The following is a 21261-nucleotide window of genomic DNA, read 5'->3' on the forward strand; positions in this document are numbered from 1 at the left end:
TAAATTTGAAACGAATTTTTAAGCGGATTATTAACAAAGAAAAGACAACGATTGGAGATCTGTGTGGTATTAAGCGTCAATCATATCAGTTCCTGCAGGACAGTAATCAGATCAAATTTCAAACAAAATTATTTTTTTTTGCTTCCGTTGTTTTTTTTCAATTCTTTAAGATCTTTGAAAAAGTTTTGCAGCGATGAAAAACTGAAAAAAGTAACGTGCTGGTGCGACAAGCTTCTATCATTTTTATTTCTTGAATAAACAATTTTTGAGAAAGCTGACCAGCGAGAACCAAAATGTTTAAGCATATAACTCAATAAAGTAAATTAATTTAATTCATTGTGTCGTATGCTTAGACATTCCGGTTCTCGCTGGTCAGTTTTCCCGAAAAATGCTGATTCAAGAAATAAAAACGATAGAAGCTTGTCGCACCAGCATGTTACTTTTTTTTCAGTAATTCATCCTTCCAAAACCTATTCCAAACCTCTGTTTTTACTATTTATTTATTTATTTCTCTGGCCTACACTGCAAATCATATATAGTTATATATATTTGAGCACTAATTTGAGAGTAGCAAACATTGACCAGAGAGGACAGCACACTAGGTGCCAGACACTTCGGATCCAAGAAGACACGTCTTCTCTATATTATTGAATTGTCTTCCGCATAACTACATATTTTAATACATAAAAAATAGTAAAAGCATTTTTGAATGGCTTAATAGACCATAATTTTGAAAATAATGTTTGAATCGTTAAGCGACTAGCCGTTTTTTGTCTTTGCGTCGCTGGTTCTGTTAATCATTGATGTTGTTGTTGGTCCTGAGAATCATTACAAAATGTTTATTCAAAATAAATTTCGTTATCTTCCTCAACTCTGCTTACTCCACGTGATGGGGAAGAACTCATCCCTTAATTGTCTGGAACCATTCAATTTGTATCGCCCGTAAATGTAATTTGGATTGTCGATGTACTCAACCTCTCCGTCTATCAAATGGACTGCAATTGCGCGTCTATGACGATCCAGACTTAAGTTTCCCCCTGAGCCATGCAGAGTGTTCTGGTGATGGATTACACAATGACCGGCTGGGACTACTGGTCTAATGACTTCCAGCATGTCACTCTCAATGCCACTGACAACAAAAGTTGCCACTCGTGATAAAATGTAATTTGTATGATTAAGTCGACAATTTCAAAAGATTGATCATGGTCTCAATTTATTGCAAAAAAGTTTGTTTCTTTTAAATCAATTCTTAGCCACTTGATTTTTATTACATCTGATTTTCTACAAACCAATGAAATAGTTTAGAAAAGGATGGAATTTCCTGTAGATTTCGAGATCCAAGTTTCTTTTGTGTAATAATATATAGGCTTATTTTGTGTGAGGAGATACTAAAAAGGGTGGCCACTGTGAAAGTCACAATTCTTGAATGAAAACTTTGGGCTTTGAAATAAAAGACCACATTCACGTCATTCGAGATTTTTCATATGATTTTGCAAACATACAAAAACCTTTTCAGCAGTTAAAAAACTAATGACAACCCTGGTATTGTGGACAGTATCGCTCAAGCTGCTTCTGCTCCGAATAAAGTTGTTCAGTCGCTTCACTATAGCTGCCTTTTCACTATCGGGGTCATTGCAAGCAGTGTGAAAGTTCAAGTTGCCATTCTTTTTGCTTTTGTTGTTGTTTGCTGAACTGCCATCAGTTTTTTCCAGAATATCACCCAGAAATCTGAGAATAGATGTGCAGTCAATTAAACCAAAAAATCTCAGACACCACCTTGGCAAAGGTTTTCCGTTAAGATTCGATTAATTAAAGCGATTAGGGATAGAATAATTAAAAAATAAAAAGAAAAAAATGGAATCAAGTAATTACAGAATAGAACTTTGCAAACGACAATCAACAGTTTGTAACATCCGGATTTAATTAAGATATACGAACAAATATCAGATGTAGTTATCTCTACTGGTTATCCTCAATTGTAACAAGACACTGTTCAATAAATCAGGATCTCGAAAATATAACAAAACGACCTACTGCGAGCAAACATTAACCAGCCAACAACATGCCGTTCGCCCTTCGGTTCCTAGAATGATCCATTACTGATGTACCAACTAAGCAAACAGTTTTTATATTTTAAAAAAAACAGAAGAACTCGTTAAGAGCTCATGTCAAGTGTTTGAAGCACGAAAATCGACTGAGCACTTATTTTCCCCTCTTGCACCACAAATTTAAATTTCATACTGAGTGAAGATCGTGAGTGCCTTAAAATTTCCAAGTTTGAAAGTAGCCGGACTGTTTCTTTAAGCTTGCCAACTAAAATTTGAAGTTTATCTGCCTATGCCCTAAACGAACTTTGCAAACTTAAGCAAGCTATTTCGTCAACAAGGAAAAAAATTGTGCTTTTGCTGAGCACAGTTGGGAAAATATTATATCAAAAACAAGAGTTCTTTGATTTGAACAAATCGGTATTCATATTTCGCAAAACTCATAATACTTTTTTCTTATTGTGCTATCTTGGGATCAGTAGAACACAATAAATTTGAACCAAAATATAATTTCTAGTTTTTGGTCCACAATTTATTGTGTTCTACTGATCCCAAAACAGAAAAATAAAAAAGTAATATGGAATTTGCGAAAAATAAAAACCGATTTGTTTAAATCGCAGAACTTTTGTTTATGACGCAATATTTTCCTTATAGTTCTAAAGAAAATAAAAATATATTTTTGTGTTAAGCTACTGCTTAACACTTGATATAAGCTAACGATGGGAAAATTTTAAAAAAGCAATCAAATAATGTTTATTTTTGTTAGAACTGTACGGGAAATATTGTATCAAAAACAAGAGCTCTGCAATTTAAACAAACCGGTAAACAGATTTCGTAAATTTCCTATTACACTTTTCTTATGGTGCTATTTTGGATCAGTAGAGCAGAAAAAATTGTGAACGACAAAACAGTATTTATGATTATTGGTTTTTGGTTCACAATTTATTGTGTTCTACTGATTTTAAAACAGCGCAAAAAAATAATATGAAACTTGCGAAAAAAGAATATTAATTTGTTCAAATCACAGAACTAATCAAATGATAAGCTAGAGGTATAGAATAAGCTAGATAGGAATGCCAATTTATTTAAATTGCAGAACTCTTGTTTTTGATACAATTTTTTCCGTACAGTTCTAACGAAAATAAAAATCTCGTGTTAGCTTTTTTAAAAAATATTTTCCCTGCATTAGCTTTTATTAAATTATAAGCTACAGCTTAACATTTGATAAAAGCTAATGATTTTGAAAAATTTAAGAAAGCAAACAAAAGATGTTTATTTTCGTTAAAACTGTGCGGGAAATTTTGTATCTATAACAAGAGTTCTGCGATTAAAACAAATCGGTTTTCATATTTCGCAAAATGTCTACAACTGTTTTCTCATTGTGCTACTTTGGGATCAGTATAACAATACAAATTGTGAACCAAAAACCAGTAGTTATAATACAGCTTAATGTTTGATAAAAGCTAATGTTGGGAAAAAACTTTAAAAAAAGCAAACAATAGATGTTTATTTTCGTTAGAACTGTACGGACGATTTATCTTTAACGTATCTATTCGAATGAAGAGATAAGAATTTTTATTTGCTCTTTTCGAAACGCGGCAGGTTTTGGATGTTTTTAACATAGTAAAATTGTTGTTGTCTCATCCAATGAGCAAGTGGAGAGACCCGAACACCCAGTTAGAAAGACACGTCTACTCGGGTCATGAAAAATAGATTGCAACATAATTTTGTCAGTGCAACTGATTTTATTGGTTGTCTGTTCTTCAATAAGTGTCCCAAAAGGTTGCTTGATTTCACGATTTAAGAGGACTGGAAATTTCCGATTAACCATGATCGTTTAAAAAAAAGCCAACTATCTAAATAACGCAACTTCATTTAAAAGTCCGAAAACAGTCGCTTTTGATCGAGCGAAAATATCTTTTAGCTACGAAAAAGCGAATACAAGAGGAAATGAGCACCTTGAAAAAACAATACAACGGAAGCAATTTCTTTGAATATTTCCCAAACTGGAATTAAACTTGCTTGAAGCGTTCGAATAGTTTGATAAGGTCAAATCAAGGCACCCTTTGTTTAGATTTATAGCATATATCTCAAAATCTTACATTGGATATAATTTGTTCAAGCTACTTTAAATGTGGGATACATGTCTTCACATATCGTTTAATTATCAATTGGTATCTTTAGTTATTCCTAGGTTGAGGTATTGCTGAAATTGATTTTGCGGTGATTAGGGTGATAGAAAAATGTTACTACCAAGCAATCGCAGTTTTTGGCGTAGAAGAAGCTGAAACCAGTAAATTTTTGTCACATTCGAAGTAAAATTAGCAGCAAATTTAGAGCGCAAGCTAAGGATTCCACCTTATTTTTAAATCTGAAACATGAAATCGGCTTGAAAATTATAAATCAGAGACATATATTTTCTTAAATTTTGACTTTATACCTCTAAAACAGGGAAATGCCAAATTTCACCATTTAAAGGCGCATTTTTTACAATAATTCAATCAAAGTTTGGAATTGTTGAAAACCTACTGATGTTTTTGTAAGATGAGCGAATTTCAGCGTTGAAACTTTTTGGATCTTTTCCGTTTCAGCCCCCCAAAACATTATGCACCCCCCGTTACAGAGCACTTGCCTACATATTAAATCATTATGTAAAAATATGGCACGTGCGTCGGGGGGGGGGTGCAAATAATATGCGCCCACTAAGGTGGGCGGGGGGCACAAACGGAAAAGATCCATTTTTTTATATCCCGCATCCAAGGCAATTCTTACAACCATTCACTGCATTTGGCTCAATTCTTATGCTTTCTAGCGTTTTTGGTCGTCGACACCTCAAAACAAGATATGCGAAACTGCTTCTAGTTGACCTTTGACGTGATTTGTTAATTAGACATATGCGTCGGGTAATTAGTTTATGAACATCCAGTTCGAGGATGTTTTCGCACTGAACACTGCAGGATACAGTATAAATAGCACAAAAAAGAGCGTTAAATTGAAATTTACAGCGAATATTGTTACTTACGATAAGTATTGATAATCTCACACAACGACATGCTCAAAAGAAAAAAATTTGGCGGGAATTTTAGGTACTATCTTTACGTTCATAATGTGAACTACACCTGCATCGTTTGGTCAGTATATTCCACGTTTTAAGCGGGTGATATCCACTTACGCTTTCTCGCGGATATCGTTCAAAATTAGTCAAAGTCGTGAAAATTACTGTAGCTCACAAGAGTAATTAGGAAACACATGTATGAACATAGGCTGCGATCTGTACGAACATCCGAGTGCAAACCTGAACGAATTCAATCTCCTCACGTGCGATGACAAGTAGACATAATGAATTCATAACCGCTTTTCATACGTAATTTAATTTAAAAAATAGATAAAAAAGATTACTAATCAAGCTAATTTAAACAGAAATGCACTATAATGATCGGATCACTCAAAATTTTTTGTAAATTTACCTGTCCACATTTCTCTTGGCAAAAAGGTGGTGTGATTTTTTCACGTATTCCACTACTCCATTGGCCTCATCAGCATCATCCAATGCAATCCACACTGTTATCGAGTCAGAGTCGGTTGATAGATCATAGCCACTATACCTAGCGGACAGTTGGTCAGTTATATTCTTTCTCTTCTCTGTGTGCAGAACTGAAACGTGAGCTTCTCTTAGCTCGTCCTTAGCAAATTTACCTATATACGATGCTGTAACTATACCTTAACTCATATAACAACTCTTGTATTACCCATCAAAAATTTCAGTGTCTGGGAACGCTTACAACAGGCAGACATGCCTATTGCTACGTTTTTCCGTCTATTCCGTAAAAAACTCGCTAAAGTTTGAAAACTCTTATTAAGACAGCTTCTTAATAGTAGCCAATTAGAGCGTGGTGAAGGTACGGTCACTAAACAACGCCCCCTTTTGAAGTTCGTTCTCTCCTCCGAAAGTTCTAGAAAGGTTCTAGGTTTAGGATCACATTCGAGGATATCTGCTTTCCTGATAATTTCTGACAACATGCTCAAAAAGGCTCTATCCTTAAACACCACCACCTCATTTCTTCCAAAATACCACCAATAGGATTTAAATCAGAACTTTGTAGAGTTATGTAACGTAATACATAACTTGGCAGAATAATTTAATCTGAACAAAAATGACGCTAAGGATCAACAAACAAATGACGACAAAAAACTAAAGTTCATAAAATTTTTAAAAACTCTATAATTTCTCCAAAAAAAACGAAAATTGACGAATTAAAACGCTTGACAGGCCTTCTAATGAAACCACTCAAACACAATTTGATGAAAACAATAATGGGCTTAAATTTACGGAACAGAAGAAAATCAGTTGAGCATATAATTACCTACTCCACTAACGAGTGGTTTGACAAAAAATATTAAAACTTCATCACCTTTGTCAAGCAAGAAAACATCAAGATAATCAGGCAATAGCGAGAAACGAAAAAAAGCATGATGACAAGATAGCCTTTTAAAGTGCCGTTACTTGGCGAGGCACATCAAACTGTAAAAAAATATCAGGATTAATCAAATATTCGATTAAATCATTAGAGTAAGCACATATAAAGATTATAATTATCTATCAAAAGATACAAAAAATAGTCGGGAAACTGTGCTCCTGTTAGATTATTTACAAGTAATCGAGCCGTTTTTTCTGTTAAATGTGAAACGAATTTTTAAGCGGATTAATAACAAAGAAAAAACAACGATCGGAGATCTGTGTGGCATTAAGCGTCAATCATATCAGTTCCTGCAGGACAGTAATCAGATCAAATTTCAAACAAAATTAAATATTTTTTTGCTTCCGATGTTTTTTTAAATTCTTTAAGATCTTTGAAAAAATTTTGCAGCGATGAAAAACTGAAAAAAGTAACGTGCTGGTGCGACAAGCTTCTATCATTTTTATTTCTTGAATAAACAATTTTTGAGAAAGCTGACCAGCGAAAACCAAAATGTTTAAGCATATGACTCAATAAAGTAAATTAATTTAACTCATTGTGTCGTATGCTTAGACATTCCGGTTCTCGCTGGTCAGTTTTCTCGAAAAATGTTGATTCAAGAAATAAAAACGATAGAAGCTTGTCGCACCAGCATGTTACTTTTTTTCAGTAATTCATCCTTCCAAAACCTATTCCAAACCTTTATTTTTACTATTTATTTATTTCTTTCTCCGGCCTAGACTACAAGTCATATATATTTATATACATTTGATCACTAATTTGAGAGTAGCAAACATTGACCAGAGAGGATCCGATACAGCACACTAGGTGCCAGACACTTCGGATCCAAGAAGACACGTCTTCTCTATATTATTGAATTGTCTTCCGCATAACTAATACATAAAAAAATGGTAAAAACATTTTTGAATGGCTGAATAAACCATAATTTTGAAAAGAATGTTTGAATCGTTAAGCGACTAGCCCTTTTTTGTCTTTGCGTCGCTGGTTCTGTTAATCATTGTTGTTGTTGTTGGTCCTGAGAATCATTACAAAATGTTCATTCAAAATAAATTTCGTTATCTTCCTCAACTCTGCTTACTCCACGTGATGGGGAAGAACTCATCCCTTAATTGTCTGGAACCATTCAATTTGTATCGCACGTAAATGTAATTTGGATTGTCGATGTACTCAACCTCTCTGTCTATCAAATGGACTGCAATTGCGCGTCTATGACGATCCAGACTTAAGTTTCCCCCTGAGCCATGCAGAGTGTTCTGGTGATGGATTACACAATGACCGGCTGGGACTACTGGTCTAATGACTTCCAGCATGTCACTCTCAATGCCACTGACCACAAAAGTTGCCACTCGTGATAAAATGTAATTTGTATGGTAAAGTCGACAATTTCAAAAGATTGATCATGGTCTCAATTTATTGCAAAAAAGTTTGTTTCTTTTAAATCAATTCTTAGCCACTTGATTTTTATTACATCTGATTTTCTACAAACCAATGAAATAGTTTAGAAAAGGATGGAATTTCCTGTAGATTTCGAGATCCAAGTTTCTTTTGTGTAATAATATATAGGCTTATTTTGTGTGAGGAGATACTAAAAAGGGTGGCCACTGTGAAAGTCACAATTCTTGAATGAAAACTTTGGGCTTTGAAATAAAAGACCACATTCACGTCATTCGAGATTTTTCATATGATTTTGCAAACATACAAAAACCTTTTCAGCAGTTAAAAAACTAATGACAACCCTGGTATTGTGGACAGTATCGCTCAAGCTGCTTCTGCTCCGAATAAAGTTGTTCAGTCGCTTCACTATAGCTGCCTTTTCACTATCGGGGTCATTGCAAGCAGTGTGAAAGTTCAAGTTGCCATTCTTTTTGCTTTTGTTGTTGTTTGCTGAACTGCCATCAGTTTTTTCCAGAATATCACCCAGAAATCTGAGAATAGATGTGCAGTCAATTAAACCAAAAAATCTCAGACACCACCTTGGCAAAGGTTTTCCGTTAAGATTCGATTAATTAAAGCGATTAGGGATAGAATAATTAAAAAATAAAAAGAAAAAAATGGAATCAAGTAATTACAGAATAGAACTTTGCAAACGACAATCAACAGTTTGTAACATCCGGATTTAATTAAGATATACGAACAAATATCAGATGTAGTTATCTCTACTGGTTATCCTCAATTGTAACAAGACACTGTTCAATAAATCAGGATCTCGAAAATATAACAAAACGACCTACTGCGAGCAAACATTAACCAGCCAACAACATGCCGTTCGCCCTTCGGTTCCTAGAATGATCCATTACTGATGTACCAACTAAGCAAACAGTTTTTATATTTTAAAAAAAACAGAAGAACTCGTTAAGAGCTCATGTCAAGTGTTTGAAGCACGAAAATCGACTGAGCACTTATTTTCCCCTCTTGCACCACAAATTTAAATTTCATACTGAGTGAAGATCGTGAGTGCCTTAAAATTTCCAAGTTTGAAAGTAGCCGGACTGTTTCTTTAAGCTTGCCAACTAAAATTTGAAGTTTATCTGCCTATGCCCTAAACGAACTTTGCAAACTTAAGCAAGCTATTTCGTCAACAAGGAAAAAAATTGTGCTTTTGCTGAGCACAGTTGGGAAAATATTATATCAAAAACAAGAGTTCTTTGATTTGAACAAATCGGTATTCATATTTCGCAAAACTCATAATACTTTTTTCTTATTGTGCTATCTTGGGATCAGTAGAACACAATAAATTTGAACCAAAATATAATTTCTAGTTTTTGGTCCACAATTTATTGTGTTCTACTGATCCCAAAACAGAAAAATAAAAAAGTAATATGGAATTTGCGAAAAATAAAAACCGATTTGTTTAAACCGCAGAACTTTTGTTTATGACGCAATATTTTCCTTATAGTTCTAAAGAAAATAAAAATATATTTTTGTGTTAAGCTACTGCTTAACACTTGATATAAGCTAACGATGGGAAAATTTTAAAAAAGCAATCAAATAATGTTTATTTTTGTTAGAACTGTACGGGAAATATTGTATCAAAAACAAGAGCTCTGCAATTTAAACAAACCGGTAAACAGATTTCGTAAATTTCCTATTACACTTTTCTTATGGTGCTATTTTGGATCAGTAGAGCAGAAAAAATTGTGAACGACAAAACAGTATTTATGATTATTGGTTTTTGGTTCACAATTTATTGTGTTCTACTGATTTTAAAACAGCGCAAAAAAATAATATGAAACTTGCGAAAAAAGAATATTAATTTGTTCAAATCACAGAACTAATCAAATGATAAGCTAGAGGTATAGAATAAGCTAGATAGGAATGCCAATTTATTTAAATTGCAGAACTCTTGTTTTTGATACAATTTTTTCCGTACAGTTCTAACGAAAATAAAAATCTCGTGTTAGCTTTTTTAAAAAATATTTTCCCTGCATTAGCTTTTATTAAATTATAAGCTACAGCTTAACATTTGATAAAAGCTAATGATTTTGAAAAATTTAAGAAAGCAAACAAAAGATGTTTATTTTCGTTAAAACTGTGCGGGAAATTTTGTATCTATAACAAGAGTTCTGCGATTAAAACAAATCGGTTTTCATATTTCGCAAAATGTCTACAACTGTTTTCTCATTGTGCTACTTTGGGATCAGTATAACAATACAAATTGTGAACCAAAAACCAGTAGTTATAATACAGCTTAATGTTTGATAAAAGCTAATGTTGGGAAAAAACTTTAAAAAAAGCAAACAATAGATGTTTATTTTCGTTAGAACTGTACGGACGATTTATCTTTAACGTATCTATTCGAATGAAGAGATAAGAATTTTTATTTGCTCTTTTCGAAACGCGGCAGGTTTTGGATGTTTTTAACATAGTAAAATTGTTGTTGTCTCATCCAATGAGCAAGTGGAGAGACCCGAACACCCAGTTAAAAAGACACGTCTACTCGGGTCATGAAAAATAGATTGCAACATAATTTTGTCAGTGCAACTGATTTTATTGGTTGTCTGTTCTTCAATAAGTGTCCCAAAAGGTTGCTTGATTTCACGATTTAAGAGGACTGGAAATTTCCGATTAACCATGATCGTTTAAAAAAAAGCCAACTATCTAAATAACGCAACTTCATTTAAAAGTCCGAAAACAGTCGCTTTTGATCGAGCGAAAATATCTTTTAGCTACGAAAAAGCGAATACAAGAGGAAATGAGCACCTTGAAAAAAACAATACAACGGAAGCAATTTCTTTGAATATTTCCCAAACTGGAATTAAACTTGCTTGAAGCGTTCGAATAGTTTGATAAGGTCAAATCAAGGCACCCTTTGTTTAGATTTATAGCATATATCTCAAAATCTTACATTGGATATAATTTGTTCAAGCTACTTTAAATGTGGGATACATGTCTTCACATATCGTTTAATTATCAATTGGTATCTTTAGTTATTCCTAGGTTGAGGTATTGCTGAAATTGATTTTGCGGTGATTAGGGTGATAGAAAAATGTTACTACCAAGCAATCGCAGTTTTTGGCGTAGAAGAAGCTGAAACCAGTAAATTTTTGTCACATTCGAAGTAAAATTAGCAGCAAATTTAGAGCGCAAGCTAAGGATTCCACCTTATTTTTAAATCTGAAACATGAAATCGGCTTGAAAATTATAAATCAGAGACATATATTTTCTTAAATTTTGACTTTATACCTCTAAAACAGGGAAATGCCAAATTTCACCATTTAAAGGCGCATTTTTTACAATAATTCAATCAAAGTTTGCAATTGTTGAAAACCTACTGATGTTTTTGTAAGATGAGCGAATTTCAGCGTTGAAACTTTTTGGATCTTTTCCGTTTCAGCCCCCCAAAACATTATGCACCCCCCGTTACAGAGCACTTGCCTACATATTAAATCATTATGTAAAAATATGGCACGTGCGTCGGGGGGGGGGGGGTGCAAATAATATGCGCCCACTAAGGTGGGCGGGGGGCACAAACGGAAAAGATCCATTTTTTTATATCCCGCATCCAAGGCAATTCTTACAACCATTCACTGCATTTGGCTCAATTCTTATGCTTTCTAGCGTTTTTGGTCGTCGACACCTCAAAACAAGATATGCGAAACTGCTTCTAGTTGACCTTTGACGTGATTTGTTAATTAGACATATGCGTCGGGTAATTAGTTTATGAACAGCCAGTTCGAGGATGTTTTCGCACTGAACACTGCAGGATACAGTATAAATAGCACAAAAAAGAGCGTTAAATTGAAATTTACAGCGAATATTGTTACTTACGATAAGTATTGATAATCTCACACAACGACATGCTCAAAAGAAAAAAATTTGGCGGGAATTTTAGGTACTATCTTTACGTTCATAGTGTGAACTACACCTGCATCGTTTGGTCAGTATATTCCACGTTTTAAGCGGGTGATATCCACTTACGCTTTCTCGCGGATATCGTTCAAAATTAGTCAAAGTCGTGAAAATTACTGTAGCTCACAAGAGTAATTAGGAAACACATGTATGAACATAGGCTGCGATCTGTACGAACATCCGAGTGCAAACCTGAACGAATTCAATCTCCTCACGTGCGATGACAAGTAGACATAATGAATTCATAACCGCTTTTCATACGTAATTTAATTTAAAAAATAGATAAAAAAGATTACTTCTCAAGCTAATTTAAACAGAAATGCACTATAATGATCGGATCACTCAAAATTTTTTGTAAATTTACCTGTCCACATTTCTCTTGGCAAAAAGGTGGTGTGATTTTTTCACGTATTCCACTACTCCATTGGCCTCATCAGCATCATCCAATGCAATCCACACTGTTATCGAGTCAGAGTCGGTTGATAGATCATAGCCACTATACCTAGCGGACAGTTGGTCAGTTATATTCTTTCTCTTCTCTGTGTGCAGAACTGAAACGTGAGCTTCTCTTAGCTCGTCCTTAGCAAATTTACCTATATACGATGCTGTAACTATACCTTAACTCATATAACAACTCTTGTATTACCCATCAAAAATTTCAGTGTCTGGGAACGCTTACAACAGGCAGACATGCCTATTGCTACGTTTTTCCGTCTATTCCGTAAAAAACTCGCTAAAGTTTGAAAACTCTTATTAAGACAGCTTCTTAATAGTAGCCAATTAGAGCGTGGTGAAGGTACGGTCACTAAACAACGCCCCCTTTTGAAGTTCGTTCTCTCCTCCGAAAGTTCTAGAAAGGTTCTAGGTTTAGGATCACTTTCGAGGATATCTGCTTTCCTGATAATTTCTGACAACATGCTCAAAAAGGCTCTATCCTTAAACACCACCACCTCATTTCTTCCAAAATACCACCAATAGGATTTAAATCAGAACTTTGTAGAGTTTAATCAACTCATTTCTTATTTTTTAACAGCCACTTTGACGCATGGGATTATTTCCGAAAAGAGTCAATTGTACTCCTTTACATGATTGAAATACAAACTGAAAAAACTTTAGTCGTTTTTACGATGACTGTAAAGTGGCAACATAATTTGGGTCGTAAAAAAGTGCGCTCATTCCAGCAGTGGCAAGTACCGTTTGGCGACAATAAAATTGGCGACACCACTCAAACACGGTCACTAGTTTGCTGCAAAGAGACCAAAAATGCTGAAATCATAACCCATGAAAAGCGACGTGTCATTGCCATTTAAAAAATCAACTTTCATACGCCATTAAAAACATGAAAAACGTTGACTTGTTGAGTGTTTTTACGCCAGACGTTAACAGAACTTTTTAGAAATCAACAAACAACCGATGAAAATTAGTTAACCGAGGAGAATTTCGTCATTATTATCCTTACATAAAATCATTGCTTGGGAACATAACATAACAAACAGACAATTGGAAAACTTATCCGATGCAAACAAATTTCAGCGGATACTGGCGGCCTTTTTATTTTCCTGTTTTTTCTTCAAATCTTCAGCTCATTTCCTAAAAAAAATTCAGAAACCGAAATCGATCTTGAGCCCTAATCTCGAGATCGTTGGCCTTATCGACATTGATTGCGCTACTTGTCTTCTAATCGAAATTTGGAATACAAAGGTATGTTGATCTGTTAGCAAAAAATTTGTGTAGGAAATTCAGACCGTTTCATCACCTTTTTCAACTCCTCTACATCTTCTGCCCAGTTGTTGCAAATTTCTCGTGATTTTTTAACTTAATTTCCGTATTTCCAGCATTTCTTATTAAGATTTTCCAAAAATGCAGTACTGTCCGTGAATCGTTCTATTCTATCAGTCCTGTTCCCATATATTCACCATACGCTTCATAATTTATTTCACTTGCGCATTTTCGGACCCTGCCTTGCGCATTTTCTACTCTGAGAATGATTATCATACTCTTTGCCTCTCTCTTGCATTTTGTTCTACAATTTCAGCATTTCTATTACATAATCTAAAAACAACTTCAAATGAAAAAAAATTCTGAGGGAGACGGATGTCAACAATTTGTTGATATTTGCACTAATTTTGGAGAAATTTGTCTAGAAGGTGGATATTCAGTATCAGTTTGAGAGATTTTCACTGACTATTTTACTTTTTTAAGCTTTTTAAAAAGTTGAATTTATGATCAAATGGTGGTAAAGTATTTGAAATTTTTTCTTCCTTAATGACATAGGACTTGTATTTGAGGTGCTGCTTACCAAATTTTTTAAACTGCGGAATTTTTGTAAGACATGTGCTGAAAAATGAATTACTTGTTTGGAAATATTAAAAGAAGAGACGGAAAAGAGTTCTCATTTTGATTCTCTAAATTCAGCGCACATAACTAAACAATTTAACATAGTTAATCCGTGTTACCCTAATTTCTACACAATGAATGGATTTCTGACGACATGGTCTGCTTTTGTGTTCTCTCATCTCGTCCCAGAAAAAATTTCATCCTTTCGCCAAACTGTTGTCATTGGCATTTGATATTTGACGAGTATTTTTATAGATATGACCGTTTCTTTCCCTTTTTCTTTTCCTCTTCATATTCTTCCCAACTGTTGCAAGTGTCTCATTTTCTTTAAAAAAAATTCCATGTGTCCAAAATTTTCTTTTAAACTTTTCCACACATGCGGCACTTTTCGTGAATCTTTCTACTCCAGCAGGAACTGTCACCGTTTATTTACCATACACTTCGAGTTTTCTTCCACCTTTTGCTGAGGCCTTTCCCATTAATTTGACTTGGCCACTGCCTTCCATATTTTCCGCTGTGAGCATGAGTATCATAGCTTCTGCTCCTCTTACACATTTTCAACCCCAATGCCAGCAATTATTAAACAAATTCTAAGCAGAATTTGAACGAAGGAGTTTGCGGGACAACAGTGTCAGCTTGAGAGAATTGTTCTGACTACGTTAGTTTTTAAGTTTTTTTAGAAGTTGATTTTAAAGAAAATGGGGTTACTTTTTTTGTGTTTATGACATAGGATTTGCATCTGATGTGCTGTTTTCCAAATCTTGCGAAGTGCAGAATTTATGAAAGACTTGTGATGAAAAATGTAATAATGTTTGACAATTTTAAACGAAGAGACCAAAAGGAGTTCTCATTTTGAATCTTTACATACAGCGCACAGAACTAAACAATCAAATCCGTCCCTAATTAGCCTAATTTTTACAGAATGAACGCTTTTCTGACGAAATTATTTGCCTTTATGTGACGATCTCGACCCAAAAAAAGCCGCAATTGCACCAAAAAATTGTTACCGTTGACGTTGGATACTAATTGAGTATTTTTTATAGATCACTCATTAATTGGCGGTATTCTTATGAAAAGACTATTTTGTGCGTCCAATTTTGTGAGCGCAAGAGTTAGAAATTTTGAATTTTTTGGGGGATAATGGTTTTTTTTCTATTAGACATGATACTCATGAAACTTTTCTACAGCTTCATATACCTTACCCTCATATTCAATTTTGAACTTAATTTTCAAATATTTTTGTGTTGTCAAAATTGTGTTGCTTCTGATTATAGATAAATTAGACAATTTTCCCTTATAAGTATTTTGACTTTACATCTACAAAATGCGTTTCGTTTTTTTTACATCTACGATTTGTAAATTGATCGAAAAGCAAAGAAAAATATTGCCGTGGTCGCTGAAATTGTCACAAAACTGATTTCTCATAATCTGAATATTTAGCTACTTTGTTAACAGAAACGTGGTCCTTTCTTTCATTACAAAGTGCGTCAAAAACGGTCAATTATGATTTATTTCTAAGAAAAATCTGCTCAAAGGTGTTTTCTTCATGTGATCAAAACTCATAACGGAATCAAAAACTTAGTATCAAAATTGTACCAAGAAAGCAGACAAAACAGTCCCAGACAAAATAGTCCCATATAAACTTAGAGTTAAAGACATACACACCAATAAACAAAGGAACCACATAAGTTATTCATATAGTTGTATTTCACCGAACAAATATTAAGCTGATTACAACTTAGTTATAGCCAAATTATTTATTTCGAAGCAATGTTTTGGTTTTATCCTTGTTCATATCAATCAAAAACTAAACATTCAGAAAAATAACTCATAGATTGTGTTTGTTAATTGTTTGTAGATTATTTTTTATAAATGTTTCGATATTTTTTCGGGGCTATTTTGTCTGGGACTGTTTTGTCTGGGACTGTTTTGTCTATGGGACTGTTTTGTCCGGACACGTATTTAAGTTATGCCCAATTCTTTTTCTTACCAAATTTTGAAAATATATGTTCCTAACAGCATTAAATGTTACTATTGATAATTGAGCCTTACCTCTGAACTGACGTGAAATGTAGGCAGAGTCAACATGGTATCCGATGTGTCCTTTGTTGGGTGACTGGGGTACTTTCCAAATGATGTCATCCTGGGCCACTCTGCTCTTTTGCCAGTGCGGATACAACTGACCACCCAGAGATCCCACTTCGGAGCTATAGAGAGAGAGACTAACATGTCATCAACAGACTCAAGAGGAGGCAGCTACATGCACAATCAGGGAACCAGGGATTCAGTGAACCAATTTTAAACAGTTATAGATATGGGAAAACACAATTGTAGTGAAATGAAACCCCAAAATATCCAGCATTGCCCCATTTGTCTTCTTAATCCGCAATCCGCAATTATAAGTATTGATGCGATTGTAAATAAATTAGGCTTTTTCTTTGGGAAAAACAAAATTTGGGGGGAAAATCAAACTGGTAGTGAAAGTAATCCGAAATGCGCAATTTGTCTTCTTAATCAGCAATTAATAAAACCAGGTCACTTTATGCAATTTTTTGTAAATTAGGTTTTTTTTATCTTTGTCTAGTAGACACGATGTTCAGGACGATCGCGGACAACAGTGCCAAAATCGAAAAAAAATATAGAGAAAATGTACCTTTTGCAACGACGTTATATCAAAGTTTTTCAAAAACAAAGTCGATTATATCTCCAAAATAAAGCAGAGAAAGACAATTCAGAGATCATTAGGACTCATTAAAGTTAATTATTTGGCAAAACGTTTGGTCAACAAATGATCTGAACGGTGCCGTTTAACACAGAGAAAAAAATTGTGCCTTAAACACGTAGACGTAACAAAACTTACCTCAAAACCACTTTTGCGATCACATCGTCGCTTTTCCACGCATTACAGATCTCTTTAACAGCTTCAGGATGACTAATTCCCTCTCGCCAATGCCACTCGTCAGGGTAAATTCCCGTGGAAAATTCACCCCTGAAGCACTTCTCAAAGCGCGCTTTGAGTTGTTCAATCAATTTCTGATCTTTTATGAGAGGTTGGTCAGAAAGAACAAGGTACCCATTCTCATAAAAGAAAGCACGATCAGAATCACTAATGTTAATTTTATTCATAATTGAGGTATATTTAATTTATACTAGAAGTTGTGGTATATAGCTAAATCCAGACCCTTAGAAAGTAAACTTGGTAAACTATTTGCTTGAGATTAAATTGAGATAAAGTGCACACCTTTATATATAATTACCAGACGGTTTTGTTGACAGTATGTGATCCATCACCGATCTTAAAGCCGAATTTCTGCTGCCAGAGAACTGGCACGAAGGATGTGAGAGTGGGCTTTTTTTCTAATTAATAAGAGAAAAAATCAAATCCACAAAGTGAAGAAGTATAAAGTTCGGATGTGGTCAAATGTCAAAGACTGCCAACTAATTGAGGGAAAAAAAAACAAAATTAAGCCACAAAACGTATATTTGACCTTTTTTGACCGATTTGAACAAATCGTGGACAAAACAGTCGACAAAGGTAATAGATATTTCCAAATTTCCTCAAGACTGAACTATAGTGCCCTACTCTCATTGTTTTCCACGCTCGCTTATAACTGTAATCTTAAAAAAATATGTTTCATGAAAAGCCCAGACAAAATCAACTGAATTTGCTTCCGTTTGTTCAAGTTTTGCGACGTGATGAAAGTAGGAAGCCTGAATTGTCTTTCTCCAAGCTCATTTTTAAAAACTTTTCTGAAAGATACTTGCCTCTCATCAATTCCGGTTTGCCGTATAACATTAAAAAATAATCTCTTCCAAATACATCGACAGTGATTAACTGGAACAGTTAATGGGGTTGACTATCATATAATATTCGTAAATATGCAAGTTCACAAGCAATATATACAGTTTCAATGTAGTCACATAAGATTACGACAATTTCTTATGAAACTACATGTTTTATAACCAAGTAAAATGTTAATTAAACATTTTTTTTCAATATTTTTTTTTACAATTTGTTGAGAAGTGTGTTTTACGCATTCCAAATTTCCTTGATTACCGTTTCTCCTATCTTACAGCTTTTGGCGTTTGTTCTTTTTTGCCAACAACAGCACATCTTTCTACACATTTAAAAGTGTGATATTGGGGACTTGATTTGAAAATTTGCGGTCAGCGTGATGGAGACAGCATTTCAGTATATCACTCGACTTAGTATTACGTCTTAATGTCACATCTGGTTATTTACCAGTCTTCTCGATACAGCTCAAGTCCCAGGAGTTATTGCGGTCATGATCAAGAGATATTTTATAGTTCAAAACAGGTTTTATTGCCAAAAGATTTTACAACTCATGTAGCTATTACGAACTTTTATTATTACGAAAATTTGGCCCTTAGATGGATTCATGCTTATACTTGGCAGTTGAGTCTACTTGTATTTTTTAGAACTGAAGTATTTTAGTACACAGATTATAATACTTCCCTGATTTCAGACAATTTTCGTTTAAATTTTTTCGGGTTCCTTTGCCCAAATTAACAGTAAAAAATGTTTAGTTGATATTTGAAGGCCAAATATTAATTGGCCCGCCATTATTTCTGAAAATTACTAGAAAAACTAACCAATGCCAAAAACAACTATAATAGCTGAATAACAGTTGATTGGAAACTTTTTAAATTAACATCATATAATGCAATTTCATGTACAACTGTCGGCCTTCAAGTATATTAGACAAGAAGTTTGCAAAAGTTTTGACGATTTAGGTTTTATTTGAGCCATTTTGTTTCCACTGTTTCAAGCATATTGAGCCACTTTAAACATCGTGTCATTCCTAGTGACTTTTTGCTTTTTGTTGATATGTATCTATGGTTAACCTCGAATGCATTTTTCAATGGTTGTTTTTATGCCTAAGGGTAAGTGAAAAAACTATTTCCAGGTCATGGTAGAAAAGGAAATGATTGGAGATAAAACAGGAGAGGATCAAAATACATGAACAAGCTAGGCCGGTTTCTTCGAGACAACGATGTCATGTGAGAGGGAACGAACTGCCGCAAAAAATTTTGAAAATTGTGATAGAGTATTTTTCTTATACATAGTTGTTAGCCGTTGAGTTTGAATTGCTGTACGATAGAACTTTTTTGTCCATTTTGCATGGCAAATGATATGCTTGTGATGTGAATTGAGCTGGAAACTTTCATGCTGAAGATATCAATTCATTGTTTCTGAAGTTCGCCGGAATTAGTCTCCCAAAAAATCTTTTCTTTGAAAAAAAAAATTCTTTGAAGGAAACGTAATGGTTGGGCGCAAAAACCCTGAATACCCTCAACCTGAAGAAAAGATTACACGCGGCATTGTTCAATTTATAACTGCTCAAACGAAAGTCTGTGCCATAATCTTCCATATCCCAGGGTTTGATCCTAGATGGTCGGACGAGAAGTTTCCGACTTGATACCAATTTTGATGCTAGTGATCCTTTGCATCTTTGTCAGAGATCTTTGTTCTTTAAATAAGAAAGCAAAGAGAACTTTTTGTTATCTTGCTTATGTTTCCTGATTTAAAAACCAGAGGTCTCGTGGGAGCTCCTGCCTTTTTTTCAGTCAATTATACGATCTAAGGTGCTCTCGTGTTTTTTTTTGTACCATGCCTTTTTTCTTTAAGTCGTTGTTCTATATGTTGTTCTTTTGTGCGCGCTCGATGTGCTCTTTTGAAAATTGGATCTAATGTTGTCTTTTGCTGGGAGTGTTCGGATCTTCGTAAAAAATTTGCAGATTGTACTGAGGGGTTTCATGCAAAACTTCTCAGTGCTTTGTCTTGAGTTATTTGCAGGTTTATATTAACATCACATAAAAGTGAGATAACAAAGCTTTATAAACTCGAAAGCGAACTTCTCTCGGTCATATTACGGCAAAACAAAATAAGCTTGCAGCGGCAAATCTAGCATCTCTAAAATTCATAGACCCTAATCGATACGTTTCCCAAACCTATATTTTTCGATGCCTAAAAATAGAGGAAATTATTTAGTGTTCTAGTATTTTTTAACGAAAATTAAGTTATTTAAACGATTTTGATTTTTGCAGATTTGTACGGATTTCGCAGTAATTTAAGTGCATTTTCGAACACTCGATTCTGATTGGGAAATGCTTTCCATAAATCTTATATTGTTAGGATTTATCCCTTTGCAGGACGCAATACGTTTCTCGTTTTCTCGCAACATCGTTTTGATTTACTTAGTATTGCCTTTTGTTTAAATTAATTGAATGCAAAAATACATAACTTGTTTCCTTCAATGATATTGTTCAAAAGTCATATTACAAAATCGCAGTCGTCACTACAAGCATGTTTTATCATTCTTAAGCTTATAATTTAATCCCATGTTCATGTGATATTTTCAGGTCAGGATCCAAGGGCCGCTGAAGCTTGGCAAAAAACCCTCGAGTCAAGGCCAAATGAACTAGCCATTATCTCGATTATTTATTATTATGTTAAATAGTCAGTCTCTCTCAATGTCAATGATGATTTAATAAGTGGCGTAAGCATGAGTTGTACAAGAATTTTTTTAGGCTTTATTTGAGATCATATTTCAACATTGCATTATACTTTGGAAATGTGTACCCGGCCGTAAGTGTGTACCTTTAGACATTCACGTTGGAGAAAATTGGAAAGTTTAATTAAATCAACCTTTATTAGATTAATAATACAACAGAAATCAATATTGCAGAATAATTTTATTAGTTTTATTACTAACAATTATATGCATTTGCCATTAAATTGATTGTACGGCATCATTACACATAGCAATTAGACTGTATCCTTGGACTGCTCTAAGATCAATGCAAATAGTTCTGACAGCTTTGCAAAAATTACACCTTACTAGAAACGGGTGTTTTTAATATGCTTAAAAATTTTCTCTCCTCGATTGAAGCTTTTTCATTGGATAACTCGTTGTAGAAATGAGGAATACTGCATGAATTACAAATGTCTGAAATAACCAATATTTAAATGAAAACTCAAATTAAAAAAAAAACAAAAGGAATATTTTGTTCAATTGTGCAAGGCTGCT

At 34.1% G+C, this 21261-nt stretch overlaps 1 protein-coding gene across 1 annotated transcript; it reads right to left on the bottom strand.

Annotated features, from left to right (window-relative positions):
• Positions 1–662: 662 nt before the first annotated feature.
• LOC142336889 (uncharacterized) lies at positions 663–17398 on the bottom strand. Its single transcript, XM_075385898.1, has 8 exons — positions 17070–17398; positions 16262–16416; positions 12237–12423; positions 8260–8448; positions 7602–7849; positions 5513–5699; positions 1540–1728; positions 663–1129 (listed from the first exon to the last, which is right to left on the bottom strand). Exons 1-8 carry the CDS (start codon positions 17333–17335, stop codon positions 868–870), a joined length of 1683 nt encoding a protein of 560 aa, XP_075242013.1. The 5' UTR covers positions 17336–17398; the 3' UTR covers positions 663–867.
• Positions 17399–21261: the final 3863 nt, after the last annotated feature.

The sequence above is a fragment of the Convolutriloba macropyga genome, chromosome 1, assembly GCF_964194025.1.
Source record: "Convolutriloba macropyga chromosome 1, txConMacr16.3, whole genome shotgun sequence".
In the NCBI taxonomy this organism is placed as follows: domain Eukaryota; kingdom Metazoa; phylum Xenacoelomorpha; order Acoela; family Convolutidae; genus Convolutriloba; species Convolutriloba macropyga.